Raw genomic sequence first — 18,760 nt, 5'->3', positions numbered from 1 at the left:
CTCAGAGAGCCCATTTTCAATTCTTGTAATCTACCCGTATGTAAGCCAGCAGTTGAAGACCTCTTTCAGCCTAACAAACTTGTCTATAGTGAACTCCATTCATAGTGAAATCAAATGCAAGTCCCTGATTATTACAGTGCATCTCAGTGTGAAAATTTAAAATCTTATTAAGTAAATCTCCACTTGTTTTGGGGAATAATTTTCTCACTTTAAGAAGATTCCATTATATGTACTGTGAAATGATGATCAGTGATCATTTTGAAAAGCTACATTGGAGGATTTCCTTTTCTTTTGTTGTAAAATTGCCATTCCTGTGCTTTCTTCTGACATTATAACTGTTTTAACTAGTAACGCACTGAATTTAGGCTTATTTGGAAGACCATCTGTATTGGCTTCAATTCCTCTAATTGAAGGTTGGTCCTTTATAGAAGACCCTGAACTGTAGTTGCAAGTGTTTGATTGTAGTTGTTTGTATGTTTTACAGTTTGTGGCCACATGTTAGTTGTTCTTGTCCTTCTGTTTTCTTCCCCATTTGCTTCTAGTTGAGACAGTCCAGAACAATCCTATCCTCCTTGTGGAAAGCAGCCCATTGGTTGCTCTCCAGCGCCAGGACAGCTTCATGGAAACCAGTATTCCTGTTCCAGTTCTGAATTGGCAAGATGTTTCCAATAAAAATGCCGTTTTTGCTGAGTGTGTGTAACCTACCCTTTTCTAGTGTCTTGTGTTGTGTACTTGGGGTGCTCCTTGGAGAATGGTCTTCCACCTCATGGGGCTGAAAGCTTTGCACTGTGTACTTGAATATGACAAGTTAAGTACCTGCATAACCATGTATTCTTGGGCCCAACAAGCCACTGATGGGGGCTGGGTGTGTGTGTGTGGAAACTGAGCTGTGAGTTGTCTCCCCTTCTGCTGCTAATGCTGGAAGGGGAGATTGGAGACAGACAATGAGTTTGCTTTTCCTCTGGTCAAGCTACTGGAGAGGCATCGAGTGGCCGAAAGCTGCGGGCCCCTATGCTTTCTTAGCTTTTGCTTGAGGACTGCCCTGCTGTTGCAGTTTATGCAGTGTACAGAATCTGCCATTGAAACTGACCACCTGGGTTTTGCTTGCACTACACAAAGTTTGCCACTGCAGTCAGCACATAACTACAGAATAACATACGCTATATTGTATGCCTGTACCAGAAAGTGACCAGATATTGTCACGTGCCCAAAGGTGCACAGCTTATATTTAGACACTAATTTTGCATCATCTAAACACAGTGGACAAAGCTTTCAGGACCCAAAGGTGTCTTTTTTTAATTTGATTTCTCTAATAATTGCTGCTTTAAAAACGAGTTTGGTTTTTGTTGCTGTCAAAAATGCTGCATGGCTATATTTTTCTCGATTACAGCTGATACCACATCTGCAAGTTAATGAGACTTTCAACTTTATTTATTTTCTCCTGTCTTTTTTGTTACTCTTCCCACCCCTTTTAAATATGCCCCCTGGAAAGCCTGCTCCTGCAGCCCTTACTCATGTCAGTCAGTTCTTATTGGTCTGAGTAACCCCATTGTGCTGAGTGGTAATTTTGGAACAGCAGCACCTTTCATTGGTTACATTGGATAGAAGATGACACAGGGAGAGATTTTCAAAGCTGCAGATGGATGTTAGGTGCCCCATTGCCATTTGTGCCTTTTGAGAGTCTCTCCCCCAGTGTTCTCTAGGAAGGGCGGGGGAAAGGACACTACAGTATTGCCCACTAATGCACTTCACTTAGCCTTCATCCCGTGTTAGCTGACTACCCATACAAAAAACTCTTCTCCCATCCCCCATCGTCTCAAGAGTGTCATGTGGCCTAGTTGTGCCCATATCTGACTCTACCAGTGGGACTGCAGATGAATTTTCAGGAATAATAAAACGGCGCTTCAGCCTCTTTTTCTGTTGCTTTTGAAATTAAGGATGGGATTTTCCAAAGCACTCAGCATTGGCCACTGACTTCAGTGGGAGCAGAGTTAGGTCAATGCTGAGCATTTAAAATGCCACCCCAATTTTTTGTTTTAACTGCTGAAGAGCTCTTTGCTTCAACACCACAATGCAGCCTATGTATTCCTTTGCAGGGTACCAGGCTGCACTGAAACAGCCTGTTTCCTGATGGCATGCAACCCTGACACCCCAGGAATTTAACTCAATGCCACTGATGTATTAGATAGCCCGATGCTGGTCATTTGGTGGGAAGCAATTACTAAATGCACTGAAAAATAAGTCTTAAAATGAAGAGTTGCGGCATTTGAATATGTATTAAAGCTCCACAGCCCAGAGTTCGGAGGAGAAAGGATTTTTCTCTCTCCCCATCCCTTGCTCACTTTGGAACTACATTAGAACTTTGCTTGTTCACACTGCATTGATCTACACACTCTAATTCACACACACAAAGGCAACTTCACACAACTTCTCAGCAAAGCTCTACTAGCAGAGGTGTGCTACAGTGTGAGATCTCCTGTTTCTAAGTCTTTGTTACTCAAACAAAACACACTATCAGATCTTTACCACACAAAGTACATTTAGGCCAGCATAGTCAAATGGCCCTAAATCTGTATCGAGAGACCTAAATAAGTGGCCTGATTTTCCAAGGAGCTTGTCACCTACTTCTCCCATTATAGTTACTTATGCATCTAACTTTAGGCTCCCCAGTTTGAAAACATTGGCCTTAGCACACAGTTAAAGTTATCTTGTTTAGAACTAAATCGCACCTGTCAAGTGAAATGAACGTATGACCTTTTGTTGCTGCATTATCCTTTTTTAAAACTTTGTGCGAAATGTTAGTCATTTATACTGAGCGAATTGTAATGCAGTGAGTCTCCCAGTCGTTTGTGTGAGTAAACGAGGTCCTGTATTGAACAGCCTAAGGTTTAATTTGCAAATCACTTTCAATATAGATTTGGGATTTCAGAATACTCGACCGAAGGGGTAAATTGACGAAGTGGGTATTCACCCACAAAAGCTCATGCTCCAATACGTCTGTTAGTCTATAGGATGCCACAGGACTCTTTGCGGGGTAAATTGAAAAGACTACGTTTTCCAGACATTTTCATCTCCTGTGTTTCCTGTCCTGTATTTTCCCTGGAAACAGCTCTCTGTTATAGAATTGAGGGCTCATAGTTTGAAAAGCGGGGACTCTGTAACTAAAAAAGGGAGAGATTCTGGAAGTTTAAGAAAATATGAAAGCAGATATCATTAAGACTGTATGAGGGAGCACTGCTGTCAGAGTCAATAGACTCCCTTTATCTGCATGTAGAGTGTTAAGCTCCATAGCAAAAGCTTAGGCGTTTATATGAATGAGAATAGTCTGTGGTGACACCAGCTAGGACGATATCAAAAGGGCTGTCCATCTTCTTGCTTCAGACCCAGTATTGCCAATCTCAAGCATTCAAAACCATGAGTCAGATCCCAAAATCATGAGATTAATTTAAATATCATGAGAGTTTTCTTTTCATAATTTTTTTTTAAATTTGCATCCAGATTTGTAAGCCTTTAGTGTGGCCTCACATCATGTTTCCCAGCTTTCTAGCCCTCCTGGTTGCAGAGAACACTTGCTTTTTTATGTTACATGAAAGCTGAGATTCTCCTGCAATCTCTGATTCCAGCAGCTGGGGCTCTGAGAAAAAAAGAAAAGATATTGTAAGAGTTCTCAACACCAAAGGCCAAGAGGCTGTCATTTTGGATCACTCTTACCATGTAGCTTTTGAGCGACACAAGTGCTGTAGCACTGTCACCACTAGGTGGAGCTCTTATATTGGCATGGTTGAAAGTTGGTCCTTGCTCCCTATTACTGCCGGCTGCAGTTGGGATGGGAGGAAAAGTGCCCCCCAACCCTTTGCGTGTGCCTTGGGGGTTAAGTCATTTCCTTTGAGGCATCTGGCATTAGTGTAGGTGTCAGGATACCACACACGCTGGATCAGTAGTCTAATCTGTTTTGCTGCAGCAATTCTGTAAATTTTTACAGCCTGGCAAAACCTCCTGAAAACAGGGTTCCGCCCATGCTTTCTCCACACATCTTTGATTGTGGGCCTGATCCTGTGAGGCATGGGGGTCCACAATGCAGGTAGCTCAATGGGGAGCTGTACAAATGCCACCGACGATAGAGTGTGGAGACTTGAATAGGATCCACCTCTCTGGCCTGGTGTTGTTCACTAGGGGAGAATGGTTGAATTTAGGCTGGGTGTAGTTCAATGTGCTAGCTAGGCCCGAGATGAACTTGACCTTTTCCCCCCTAGTGCAGGTGCAAGTTAAGATCTTGAAATTGAATTATTTAGCTAGGCTGCAGCTCAAGCAACTGAAATTGAGCTCAGGAAGTTAGGGTATATCTACACTAGGGGAAAAGATCAGGCTTAGCCAGCACATTAGCTGAGCCCAACCTATACTCAGCGCTTTTCCGAGTCAGGATAAAGTCTCTTAGTCCAAGGGGTTGTACAGCTGAGCTCTGCTGTGTGTCTGCTGATTTAATGGAGAGCTGTTCCCATCACACACATTCCAAGCCCTGTTGCTGTATCACTCTGTTATAGGAGGGCTGTGAGCCCGATAAGGCATTGTAGAAACACATGGTAAGAGTGCCTGCCCCAGAGCACCTACAATCTAATAGATAAGCCAGACAAAGGCTAAGCGGGGAAACAGGTGCAGAAAGGGGAAGTGACATGCTCAGGGTCACACAGCAGATTAGTGTCAGAGCTGGAAATAGAACCCATGACACGTGTGTCCCACTCCTGTCCACTGGACCACGCCAGATCTCCATTCAGTTCCGAATTGTAATCAGCTCCCACGCTTGGCTTGTGCCCCTTTTTGGAACGTGGCTTCAGTGTGTTTCCTTTCTATAAATCTTTTATTGAAGGAAGTGCCAGTAGGACCATGAGACTGCTGCAAAGTGTGGCACAGTGAGACATGCTGCAGTACAGACGCTGTGCAGCAACCTTGATAGCTGGCAGCTCAAGGCAAAATGGAAAGAGGAGGGAAGTGAGGGGAGCATACATCAGAGGAGAGGGTGACATTAGCAGAGGCCTTTCAGGCTTAACTCATACAGTGTATGAAACACACAGTGTCAGGGTCAGACTCCAGCTGGGCCCTAGACACTGACAGTCCATATGGCTTTACATTGATCAGCTTGTAGCCTTTTTTTCCTGCAGAGCACTGAAATAATCTTACCAACATTTAAGTCCATGTTCTACTGCTTTCAGCCATTCTCTTTTCCATCAGATTGGCATAGTTCATGTCAGTTGTGTGCCAGAGTCTGTGTTAACTGCAGGTATCTAAGAAAGCACAAATGTTTGGAGTTCCAGCTAGCGAGTCAGTAGCACTAGGCATATGGGCTTCTCGGATCACTATTTAGATGACTCATTTGTGCGCTTGCTAATACGACACCAGACTGACCGCATCCAAGGATATTTAATTTCCAGTTAGACAGATCATTTCCCACACAGTTGAAATACATAATTTACAGTAGGGCTGTCGATTAATAGCAGTTAACTCACATCATCAACGCAAAAAGTTAATTGTGATTAATCAAAATTTAAATTGCACTGTTAATAGAATACTGATTGAAATTTATTAAATATTTTTGAATGTTTTTCTACATTTTCAAATATATTGATTTCAGTTACAACACTGAATACGAAGTGTACATTGCTCACTTTATATTATTTTTATTACAAATATTTGCATTGTAAAAATGATAAAAGAAACATTTTTTTTCATTTCACCTCATAAAAGTACTGTAGTGCAATCTCTTGATCATGAAAGTGCAACTTACAATTTTAAATTTTTTTGTTACATAACTGCACTCAAAAACAAAACAATGTAAAACTTTAGAGTCTACAAGTCCACTCAGTTCTAATTCTCATTCAGCCAACTGTTAAGACAAACAAGTTTGTCTACATTTACAGGAGATAATGCTGCCCACTTCTGATTTACAATGTCACCAGAAAGCGAGAACAGGCGTTCGCATGGGAATTTTGTAGCCGGTGTTGCAAGGTATTTACGTGCCAGATATGCTAAACATTCGTATGCCCCTTCATGCTTTGGCCACCATTCCAGAGGACATGCTTCCATGCTGATGACGCTCATTAAAAAAATATGCATTAATTAAATTTGTGAGTCAACTCCTTGGGGGAGAGTTGTATGTCTCCAGCTCTATTTTACCCACATTCTGGCACATATTTCATGTTATAGCAGTCTTGGATGATGACTCAGCACATGTTTATTTTAAGAGCACTTTCACTGCAGATTTCACAAAACGCAAAGAACGTACCAATGTAAGATTTCTAAAGATAGCTACAGCACTCAAACCAAGGTTTAAGAATCTGAAGTGCCTTCCAAAATCTGAAAGGGACGAGGTGTGGAACGTGCTTTCAGAAGTCTTAAAAGAGCAACACTGTAATGCAGAAACTACAGAATCCGAACCACCAGAAAAGAAAATCAACTTTCTGCTGGTGCTCCCATCTGACTCAAGTGATGAAAATGAACATGCGTCGGTCCGCATTGCTTTGGACTGTTATTGAGCAGAACCTGTCATTAGCATGGATGCATGTCCCCTGGAATGGTGGTTGAAGCATTAAGGGACATATAAATCTTTAGCACAAGAAGCGGGCAGCATTATCTCCTGCGAATGAAAGCAAACTTGTTTGTCTGAGCGATTGGCTGAACAAAAAATAGGACTGGGTGGACTTGTAGGCTCTAAAGTTTTACATTGTTCTATTTTTGAATGCAGGGTTTTTTTGTACATAATTCTACATTTGTAAGTTCAACTTTATTAATGATAAAGAGATTGCACTACAGTACCTGTATTAGGTGAATTGAAAAATGCTATTTTTGTTTTTTACAGTGCAGATATTTGTAATAAAAATAAAGTGAGCACTGTACACTTCGTATTCTGTGTTATAATTGAAATCAATATATTTGAAAATGTAGAAAACATCCCAAAATATTTAAATAAATGGTATTCAATTATTGTTTAACAGTGTGATTAATCTCAATTGATTTTTTTAATCACTTGACAACCATGATTTACAGCTGACTTTTGTTGCTGGGGGAGGCATTTTTCTCCTCCTTTTGTGCCTGCTTGCACAAAATTGGTTGATAGTTGTGAATAAAGTTCAGATGCCGATATTCCGATTCTCCCATGATAGGCAGCAGTGTAGAACTTTAGATAAAAGTGCAAACTCACCTGCTTGCTTTCCATGTCAGCTTTGCATTCCATTAAATATGCTGCACTTACAGGACGTAGTTTCTTTAAATTGAGGATCTCTCTGTGCATCACAGACATTAATTTATTCTGCCATGAAATACCTCTGTAGGATGGGTAGGTGTTGTTATAAGCAAATTACAGGTAGGAAAATGAGACACACAAGTTAAGTGTGGCTTTGAGTGAGTCACAGCAAGTCAGTGGAACAGCTGGGAAAAGAACCCAGGAGTCACCTTCACTCCCAATCTGCTGTGCTAGCCACTAGGTAACTGTCATAAGCAGATTGTTAAGGGTTAATGTCTCTTGTACCTGTAAAGGGTTAACAAACAGGGAACTGGACACCTGACCAGAAGACCAATCAGAAAACAAGATATTTTTAAATTTGGGCGGAGGAAAGCTTTTGTGTGCGTTCTTTGTGTGTTGTGTGTTCTTCTCTCGGAGGGAGAGACTTTCCCCCCAGTACCAATACAAATCAGAATATTCCCAGCAACTACACATATAAAAGTTAACCAGCCAGATCCACAATTGCAAATAGAGTAAAAACAATCAAAAAGCCTAAACCGCCTGTTTTTACTTACTATATGAAAAGAAACTTAAACAGCCTGTAGTAATATCTGGTCTCTCTCAGACCCTCCAAGAGAAGAACACACAACACACAAAGAACGCACACAAAAGCTTTCCTCCGCCCAAATTTAAAAGTATCTTGTTTTCTGATTGGTCTTCTGGTCAGGTGTCCAGTTCCCTGCTTATAACCCTTTACAGGTACAAGAGCCATTAACCCTTCACAATCTGCTTATGACAGTAACACTGCCTTCCCCGAGCTTTAAAATGTTTTTAGTGTATAGTTTTTCCTACAGAAAAGCAGGATTGCCCAATAGAGCCACATAAACCTCACAGTTTCTCAAGTACATGCATTAGAGAACTAATTTCTCCCTAATAATACGTATGTACACACACACACCCGCGCGTGCACACGCACCCCATACGAGTGTGACTTTTACTCCTCATTCCCCTTGTGTTTACTTCCTGAAGGATAAGGCCAAACTTTTTAAGCTTGGGGGCCTAAAGTTGTGCTCCTAAATCCAGATTTTAGGTACCTCAATAAAAGTGGCCTGATTTTTAAAAAGGCTCACCACCACCACCACCGCCAAATGCCATTTCAATTAAAGGGACATTTGAGTGCTCAGTACCCAGGTACCTGTACTGAGAAGCCTAAATATGGAGTTAGGAGCCTAACTGGCCTTCAGTTTCACAAATGGAGCTGTATTTTTTTAGTAACTAAGGGTATGTCTACACCGCAGCCGGAGATGTGATTGCAGTGTGAGTAGGCAGCCCCACACATGCTTTAATCTAGCTACCACAGCTAAAAATATCAACTAGACAGTGGCACAAATCCTGGCACAGGCCAGCAACACTAGTACATACCCAAGGTTTTGGGTGGGCTTGTAAAGTCCATGCCGCTGCGTCTTCGTTGCTGTTAGCCGGGCTACGTAAGTTGAAACTAGCTTGGGCATGTCTGCCTGAGCTGCAGTCACACCTTGGATTGCAACGTAAACAAGTCCAACATGAGGACCACCCTGGCATGACAATATCTCTCCCTCAAACTTTCCCCTTTAGTTTAAAAGATGCTATAAAACTGGTACCTCCCAAATTAAGTTTTTTACCTTTTGCCCTTCCCCCCCCCCATTGTTCTGGCTAAATGTGAATATCTAAAGCTGTATATATTCACATGAGTCTGCATGATGCATCTTTCTGTTCTTGCTGCTCAAGCAAACCTTTCCTGATTTGGTTTGGTTTAAACTGATTCTTTTGCTTTTCTCAATCGGACAATGAGATGCTAGATGCTAACTCTCCTTTTGCCTGCTCCGGTGTTTTCTTTCTTTTCAAAATAGAGCTGAGATGAAATGTGTTTTCCTTCCAATTGGTTTGAAAGGTTTTGCATCTGAAAGCCAATCATTGCCTTGTTTGCCTCCTTTTCTCCTCTTGATTTCGTCTTGCCTGGTCTCTGTCTGTTGGTCTAATATTTTGATTTCCCTGTTTCGACTTCATAGCAGATGTTGTTCAGTCTCATGGTGCAGTCTTCATGGAAAATGCGTCCCTTTCCACCCCCATTACAACCCCTCAGTTCAGGGGATTCCGGAGGGCCAGTGAGATCAGCATTGCCAGCCAGGTCTCAGGAATGGCAGACAGTTACACTGCTTCCAACATAGCTAACAGTAAGTGTTTCGCACCCTCCAAGATTTCTTCTCACTGTAGCACTAAAATAGCAGCACCACACACCAGGCTGACCTCAGTGTATAGGACAGACCCGTAGAACTGTTCTCTCTGTCTTTATTTTGTGTGTGTGTTTTTAACGTATAGCCTGGTTTGGAGTTAGCCACTGTATTGCTCCATGATCCTTCAAACTCCACACTGTGCAGTGTTATCAAATACAAAGGGTTGGGGAGAATAGGACACTGAGGGTATTTCCTGCTGTTGACTGTGTATCCTGGTGAGGGTCAGTCATAACAGCTGCCGGTCCTCCCCATTGCTTGCTTAATTAAGTCTAATAATAGCAGCACAGAACATCAGACTGCATGGCCAGGGTCTTTTTTGAAAAGCATTTTGCTCCTTGTTAAAGGAAAACAGCTTCCTTGGCTATTGCAAAGGATGTAGCTCTCCGATCCATTGTAAAGCTGATCCCTGCCTGAATAGCAAGAAGAATACACATACATACATCTGAGTGGTGGTGTTACTATTTATTATCTATACCAATGTCATAACTTGTATTTGTATTAGACTCACCTGTCCTTTGGAATTGGGGTGTGAATGCAATAGTTTGACCAAATTTTTTTCCCCCATGGGAAAACTGATCTAATTTGTACCTCTGAAACTGATGTCTGTAGAAATGGAGGTCCCTTGTTCCAGATATTCATGGGTGAACCATCGGGCTGTTTGTCCTCTTAATTTCTTGTTACAATAGTTGCATGTTTTGTTTAAATGTATTCTAAAATACAGTGCACCTTGTTAGCAGGGGTTCCACAGGTAGGATTGGAATAGGGAGGATTTGAGCCCTACAAGGTTTACATGAATTCCAGCAGTGAGGGATCAAACATTGCTGAAGACTTAGACAGGCTAACTTTATCACTGGAGGTGGGGCTGAACCAGAATGTCTGGGGCTGTTTAAATCCCATATCTGAATATGATGGCAAGAATCAGTCTCTGCTTTTAGCTGGGAGCCTTGCAGTGAGGGAGGATAACAAATGTAATTGCTTGTCTGAGGCTGTTTTCAATGATTAATAAGAAGTTGGAACTATTCCACCTAAGCCCAATTTTATCATTGTCAATGACACATTGTTAATGCAGCCTTAGGAAGAACAGATGCCTACAATTATAATACAGTGAGCTGCCACTATATTATGCATGTTGGAGTCATTATGGGCATAAATTGTTCATGTATAAAAGATAATTGATAACCTTGAACAACCATTGGCCCCTGTGCATCATTAAGGAATCAAATGGTACATCTTGTCTTCAGTTGATAATTGTGATCTATGCAACTGGTATATCATCAGCACTTTTCAATAAATGATGTAGGATCTGACAGGTGGCACATTACATATTATTTAAAGGTAATGTGCAAAGGGGGAAAAAATTGTGTGTCGTGTCTCTTCCTCCCCTCCCCCCCCTTTTTGGGCTGCTTTCTGTTTTAAAAAAAAGTTGAGGAGGGGGGACTTAAAAGTTTTTCTTGTTTGGTTCACACATTAGAAATTCAGCTCATATTTTGCCCAGAGGACTAGAGGAATTAGCAAAATGATGACATTACAAGAACCAAAGCTGAGCAACAGTGTGTGGAAGTGGTTTTTGGTCAGATTGAGTTTAAAAATTTTTTTTGTCAAGGCCAATTTAACTTCAATGACTAAGAAATCTTTTGGCGAAAGGCAACCTTTGCTAAAAATTCACCCTCTTCCTCCTCTCTATTAAGGTGTGTGTGTTAACAATAGACATTCTTTGCGACCCCCCAACAAGTCAGCCAGAAAAGCTAAACCAGCCCAACACTGATGTTCCTGATACTGCTAAGACAAAAAACAAAAAATATTTTTTTAAAAACAAAAAATCTTTGAGAACCCAGAAGGAAGCCGAAACCCCCAAAGGCACAATCTCAGTTTTAAAAAATACTTGTGCATGTCACCTTTAGTGGACCACTAGGCTTTGAACTATTACGTTTATAATTAAACAGTAAGGTTTTTAGTTCCTCCTGAGGTAAATATCATAATGTGAAGTAAAATGTGTAGGCTGGGACATTCAACAGAGCTCAAGGCTTGTAGGTTCCTGACTCCCATTGAAATCTGCCCAACTCTCTTCTGCATCTTTGACTATTCCAGCTTTAAAGAACAAACAAAGGGGGCACCTGCTCTTCTGGATATGTGCACGTACCTCCTCTGAGCGCTTAGCCAAGTGCAGTGTGTGGTCTGTGCGCAGGATTGGGAGATAGGAGTTCCCAAATCCTCCTGCTGTCTCTGACACTGACTCCCTCGGTAGCTTTGGGCAAGTCATGGAATCACCCTGCCTCAGTTTCCCCATCTGTAAAACAGGAATAATAATATTACCCTCCTTATGGGCAAGTGAGGATGAATCAGTTAGTGCATCTAAAGTACTTTGACCATGAAAAGCAGTATATCTAAGTTCCTAGTATTATTAGGACTAGGATTTCTGCATGCACCCCATGTTTATGCCATGTAACATTTTTGTGCATATGTCACAGTGGAGTTGAGTAGCTTCTTATTTTCTTTGGCCAAATGTCAGTGTGTGGTGAGAATAAACTACCTGCACTTTAACAAATGGGGTTTTCCTTTCTTAAGGAGAGGATTTTTTTTTATCGTATCAGAGCCAATACACAAAACACACAGTGGGATTGCACAATAAAATCTGTTATGCCTTGCTACATGTTAATCTATCTGGGTAGAAGGTTCCTTACCAGGGGGTTTGTTTTGTGCACGTTTCATACCCCAGGGTAATTGCTGAGCTCAGCTAGTCAGGAAGGTAAATAAATCCTGAAGGAAGAATTAAGTGTTGATTATTAAATATGTATCTCATGGTAGCACCCCAAGGTCCCCATCAGGATCAGGGCCTCAGTGCGCTGGGACCTACACAAACACAGAACTAGGCGATTGCTGCCTTCAGGTGTTGACAAACTGAATAAAGCCTCAGTGTAAATATCCAACATTTCCCTGCCCTGGGGAAGTGAAGCTGTGTAGACAGTGTGGGTCAAATTCATTAAGCCACAAGCTCTGATGGCGTTACGCCAGGGGATGGATTTGGCTAGCATTCTTCAGACTGCCAGCTGCCTTCATTATACGAAGGTGAGAACAATTTGTGCCCTTGCTCATGCCTACATAACCCCACTGACCTCGGTGGGATTGATGGAGTTTAATGGAGAAACCAGAATCTAGCTCATCAGATGAAAGCTGGGGCTTTTGTATTGGACGGAAAGATGCCCTCTTAAAACTAACTTCCCTCCTTCATTTCTGCATGTGTTGCTGAATAGAAGAGTTGACCTCCCCACCCTCGTTTGTTTGATTATTAAGACGTCTGTTTGCAACATGATTTTTGTCTTCCTGCACAGATGGCCTCTAGAGCCAGAAATGTAGCACTGAAGGTTTTGACTTTGTCTCACTGTGAAAGGGCTTGTCCTCAGCAAGCACTTGAGTTAGGCCTTCCATATACATTTCCATCTCTAGATCCCTTCCAGGGCCAGCTTCAGATACTGGGAACAAGCCACTGTGATTCCGTTGCGGGAAGTCCAGTGAGAATCCGCAACATGGGACTCCACAACCCTGCTTCCAGGGGAGTTCCCTCTGTGTGGCACTGTAGAGTGGTGGGGGATAGCTAACTGTGGATGCAAAGGCTTAGCCCCTCCTCCCCACGGAAAAACAACATCCTATCAACAGTGGCAGCAGCTTTGCAGCCATTGAGTTGGGGAAAGAAGATTCCCAGCTGTATACCTCCTTAGATCTTCACCAGAAGGACAGGCTACTCAAGGAGGCAGGTGGTCAGTCTTCATCTCTTTATAAAGAAAGAGATATAAATGCTTAATTTCAACTCCAAAATAATAGTTCCCACACATGGGATCGCAATCCTGTTTCTTTAATCTATGTGTCTTTTCCATCACAATGTTAAATCCTGGAGGACAACACTGATGTGTTCTGCATGTGCGTGCTGTGATAATAAGTGTGGGTTTTTGTTTGTGTGTGTGTGTGTTTTTAATTTTGTTCCTTTAGAAAACAAAAATCATCTTAACCATGCCAGAGGAGGATTTAGCTTTCTGTCCCAACTTGCGCTCCCTCACAAATCCCCCACCCAAGCCTCGCCCAAGAGACGTAGGCAACGTAAACATGAAATACCCCAGAATCATTTAGGAAGAAGGCTTGAGGGGCCATCAAGTTGGGATCCGGACTATATTCTACAAATACCAGATCTGGACATCAAGAAAGGTATTCTGGAGAGGGGACTTATCTATCCAACTAATCTCCTACATCATCTAACCTGGGCAGTTCTCTTCTCCAGAGGAAATCTGTTTGCTTTCTCCTTTCACCAAGGGCCCTCGCAAACTGAGCACTATTTAACAAATACTTGTTTTCATATTGCTTGAAAGAGTAACAGCAGCACCGCTAACAGCTGGTGATGGCACAAACTCTTGTAGACAAGACATGTGAGAGCAAGTGCACTGGCCCATAGCCACTGTTGCAATCTCTCCCTAGCATGAAGGCATTAATCCTGGCTGTTCTGTACAAAGACTCTGAAATTAACCGAGAATAGGTCTTTCATGAGAAATGGAAAGTTGGATCTTTACCAATAACTGGGACTTTACCAGTAACTAGTGATTCCATAGCCGGAAACGCAAGCAGAATATCATGTCTTTTGATAGGTCAATATTTCTGTATAAATGGCCATTGTGTGTCAAATCATGTGCTGAGCAGGGAAAGCAGAGTAACCAAACTGGCACACCTATACTCAGAAAAGACAGCACCTGTATTCTGTCTGCCAGCAGCCCCTCCTGCCCATTATTCTTGCTAGAATCAGGAGTAGTTGGCATGGGGAAGCATGGTTCATAGCCAGCATTGCTGGACCAGGGGGCGTATACACATACCAACGCCTTACCTCAGATCACCCTGCTGTGGCTCCTACCAAGACAGCCCGCAGAGGAGGAGTCTGCTCATTTGTGGAAAGAGTGGGCAACTCTTCCCTTGAGCCCAGATTTTCAACTGAGGTGTCTGCTTGGTGGCAGCTATCACATCCCCTCCCATGTCAGGCTGTCTCGTTTTTGTGTCTGATGCCTTACTGGAGAACCAGCAAAGCTATTCTAGTGAATCCCAAGCTCCTTGTCCAAGCCCAAGCTTGCTACTTGCATGCCGAAGTAACTCCTAACATCACTGCTCTGGGGTCTCTACATCTCCTTCTGTGGGTGCTTTTTCATCACAAAGCATCATCAAGGCTGCCTGCATCTAGAAAGTCAGCCTCTTGCTTTCGGCACTGAAATCTGTGTGCCAAAATACTCTCGCTCTGACCCGTTTGAAAAGGTGATTACGTTGTTATTTACAGTGGAGCTCAGTGTGGGGTTAAACCGGGGCAGTGCCCCAGCCGGGTAAGTGTGACAGGCACTGGCCAGGTGTCACTTGTGGGCTGCCAGTGGGTCTCAGACTGTGGTCTTGTGGAAGGAAATATTCTGAAGAGCAACACTGGGGAGTGGGATCTGGGCAGTGGGGGTGGGGCATGGGAGGGAAGGTGGAGCCATTTTACAGGGAAGAACTTGGGAACCCTCTGGTCTAGCTGAAGGATCTGACTGGTTGTTCCTTGTGTTTGGGTGGTGATCTGTGTGTAAACTGAGCACATCCGCTTCACCACCTCACTCCCATTGATATCCCTGCCGTGTGGCTCTGGTACTAGAAGAGAGAATGACTTGGTATTAAAATAAGCTCATTGACTGTTCTGCTGGGTTTTAAATTACCCTGTAGCTACTGGCTTCCCCTGTAGCCCCCATCCCCGTAGATACTGATGAAGCCTGGAGATTTGTCCATAGCTTCACCGTTTAATGACCCATCCTCAAAGCTCACCAGAGCCTCTGTTCTGAGAGCTGCAGGGTTTAAGGGCTCCTCCCTGGTTCTCTTGTTGGGCCGGAAGGTTGATTGTGAAGACACTCGCCCCTGCAGAGGCTGAGCAAGTTGCTTCAGTAGCCCTCCAGAGGCTGGCTCCCTGCAGAATGTGGTGGGGGTGGTGATGAATGCTTCACCATGGGCCTTTCTCATAATCCAGTCTCTTTCCCCCTCCCAGTGTTTCGCTCACATCTTTCCATAGCAGCTAACCTGTGGCTCCATTGCTTTTATATTGTTCACTTCTGCTTCGGATATTAATAATAAAATATAGGATTTTAACTCTCTCTGGGTTTGAGAGGGTTTGTGCCTCAGTGAAAATTAAAGGGAAACATGCTGTTTGTTTAGTTTTTTGCCTTTAACAGCATCTGCTAGCCTCTGCTTAAAGCAGACCCATGGAGCTGAAAATGACTCAGGTATATCTGTGCAGTGTTGTTGTGGATGTGTCGGTCCCAGGATATTAGACACACAAGGTGGGTGAGACAATAGCTTTTATTGGACCAACTTCTGTTGATGAGGGAGACAAGTTTTTGAGCTTACACGGAGCTCTTCAGGTCTGGGCAAGGTTGCAGTACGTAGACACATCCATGGCTCTCCCCCATCCCACCTCCAGGGCAGAATCCTTTTATCCCATTTTTGCTGTACGGATTGAGAGGTTTGTTTGATCCTCATCACCACGGCATCAGCACATTGTCACAAACTCACTGTGAGTGGGATGTCCCTGCACTGGGGATACCCACTGGCTGGCCCCAGGAGCGTTGATGACATGTACATGCCCCATCTAATCTGAAAGTTATTTTGATTATTGCTATTCTAGTATCCACAAGAGACTCTAGGGTGTGTATTAATGGCCTCTAATCCCCTGGCTGGGCATGGAGTCACCAGCCTTTGATCTGTGCCTCACATTCTCCTGGGGTGTGGATTAATGGCTAGTGACTGCCTCCTCGAGGGATATCCTGTTTGATTTAATAAAGAAGATGTCATGCTCTGTGCCTTGTACAATCCTTGGGTGGCTCATTAATACTTTTGAGCCCTGTTCAAAGTTTGCTCCATCTTAACAATAAAATCAATGGGGAAAGAATTGCCCAGCGCAAGGACCTATGGCCTAAGGTTAACATTGAAAACAGCTTGCTCCTCTCTTTTTAACAAGCCTTTTCTTTCATTAGTTGCTGCCAGATGGTGGGGAACAAAAAGAATAGACTATGCCCTTTACTGTCCCGATGCATTGACTGCCTTTCCAACGGTAGCCTTACCACACCTCTTCCATGCGAGCTACTGGGAATCAACAGATGTAGTCTCCTTCTTGCTGAGACAGGTACCATAAATATTTCATGCTTCTCTCTCTTCTCCCTTGTGCCTAACTTTTGTTGGAAAGTATTTTGGAGTCTATTTTCGCCTTGCTGCACCCTCCAGAATAACTGTTGTTGACACTAATGGGGGCTTGCTGTATATATGGAGGGGGGAAATGTACACTTCACAACTGCAGAGCCATCTTCGTTCCCTTCCCGTGCTGTGTCAAATACAGCTGCATTGCAAATAATACTTACTGCTATGTACAGTCTTTTCATGGAAACCACCAAATCACACATGACTTGCTTGGTGCTGGCTTTTGTGACTGGAGCAGGTTCGTGGAGAGAGGTTCACTAATGATCTGAATCATTTGGAATCAGTCTGGGCCCATTTCATATCATAGTCTTGCAGCATTGCATGATTTTGAGGCAAAAAACAGGTGATGCTTGCCTGTTAGAATTGAACTTTGTTTTGAATGTTTACATTCTTTCAAACCTGAAGCTCAAAGGGAAACTCTTGATGCAAACCCTGCATGGAATGAAACAGAAGGAAAAGTTTGTACAAGTTTCAGACTTGGGTTGCTAAGTTAAAGTGTTCAGTCCTCCATTTGGGCTCTCAAATTAACACTTAAACACTCCGAGGACTACGGATTTTTGCTTCAAGATCCAGAACTTGGTACCACAATTCCAATTACTTCTCATGGGGTTAGGTGAATAACAAATGATGGTTTCTGGACCATCAACATTTGGATTATTTCAGTTTAACTTTGGTGACACATTTAAATTTTGCAAAATCACATTTTTTTTCTAAAACCAGTGTGGATATTTCCCTTTCAAACAAACAAACATTGAAAATAGTTGTTTTCCCGGAAGTGCATGAAACCCAAAAGTAGCGGTACTAAGACCCCGGAGGTGAAAACAACCATGAACAAAAGGGGGACACATTCTTCTTGATTGCCCTTGTCCACCTGGAGAGAAATGCAAAGAGTAAACAAGGAGCATAAATAGTTAAAGAAGAAAAAAACTTGCTAGCTTGTGACATGTGGGCCAATGTATTCAAATCAGGGGCCTAAAGTTGAGCTTCTAGATGTATGCGTAGGCAGCGAAATCAGCGTAGCCTGGTTTTTTTAGAGACCCTGAATACCACACGTCCCATTGAAGTCAGTGGGAGCTGCAAGTGCTTAACCCCTGTGAATTTTGGTTGTCTCAATATAGATTTAGAAGCCCCAACTTTAGCCCCCAGGGTTTGAAAACTCTTGCCAGGATTATTAAATTGACAATGTATCTTTAAAGCACAGTGCATTGTCAGAGCATAACGCTCCCTCGCTGCAACACAAACATTGCGTTCCACAGAGAAAAAACACACAAGCCCAAAGGGCTGCTCTAGTGACCGTATTGCCGTGGCCCTCCGTCATTTTCATCACAGCGGAGAGGGGGCTGCTTCTGTGGATTGCAGCCCGCTGGCCGTGTCCTTCCAGATGCACAATGGGCTGGAGTCTTTTCTCTTCCTCCTTTCCCTGCCCCAAGTTCTTTCCCTGATCCGGATTTGGAAACATCTTTTCATTTGATGCATCTTTTGTCAGGCGCTAGCGAGAGGCCAGGTCACCCAGTACGAAGGGACAGTCTAGGATCATCACTCCACAGACTGTAGCTGAACTGGGGTCAGTTGTATCCATTTTGGTTCTATCTCCGTTCATTCTGAATTGCCAGTGGCATGGTGCTGGAGCATTCAGAGGGGATCTGCCCACTTTGGTGTCCCTTCTGCCAGAAAAAACTCCAGGGGGCCCTGTGCTGAAGGATGGAGAATAATTATTTAATCATAGTACCCTGATTTTATGCTTTGACTCCTTTTAGTCTAAACCTTTGAACTGGCTTAAGTGAAGTACTAGCACCCTCAACTCTGCAGCTACTCAGCACCGAGTAGGATCCAGCTCCTCATATTGACCTGGGTTTGCTGTGTATTAGCTCAGCTGTTTAAATTACCCCAGCTCTGTTACAGCATATCTGACTGCAGTACTCTGTTATTTATAGTCCTCTATTGGCACTCTTTTTCATTGCTGTCATCCAAGTTTGTCGTTCGGTTCCATAACAACGAGGATGTTAGCACTGGTGGCTGCCGTACCCTAGTATTA

The 18,760-nt window shown here is 43.1% G+C and overlaps 1 protein-coding gene across 15 annotated transcripts in view; it reads left to right on the top strand.

Moving 5' to 3' along the window:
• The window catches only part of PITPNM2 (phosphatidylinositol transfer protein membrane associated 2), a 191,432-nt gene that overhangs the window by 157,788 nt on the left and 14,884 nt on the right, over positions 1 to 18,760 (top strand). For 8 of the 15 annotated variants that reach the window (XM_030582783.1, XM_030582784.1, XM_030582786.1 and 5 more), the window contains 4 exons: positions 543 to 692; positions 9,262 to 9,426; positions 13,471 to 13,683; positions 16,506 to 16,654. In XM_030582783.1, the coding sequence (XP_030438643.1) occupies positions 543 to 692; positions 9,262 to 9,426; positions 13,471 to 13,683; positions 16,506 to 16,654 (677 nt within the window). The remainder of the gene's footprint in view (positions 1 to 542; positions 693 to 9,261; positions 9,427 to 13,470; positions 13,684 to 16,505; positions 16,655 to 18,760) is intronic. The other 7 variants (XM_030582791.1, XM_030582793.1, XM_030582792.1 and 4 more) reach the window with 7 other exon arrangements.

Source organism: Gopherus evgoodei, chromosome 13, assembly GCF_007399415.2.
Source record: "Gopherus evgoodei ecotype Sinaloan lineage chromosome 13, rGopEvg1_v1.p, whole genome shotgun sequence".
NCBI classification, from domain to species: Eukaryota; Metazoa; Chordata; order Testudines; family Testudinidae; genus Gopherus; species Gopherus evgoodei.
Note: the sequence above shows the minus strand (reverse complement) of the source record. Positions and strands in the feature narration are given on the sequence as shown.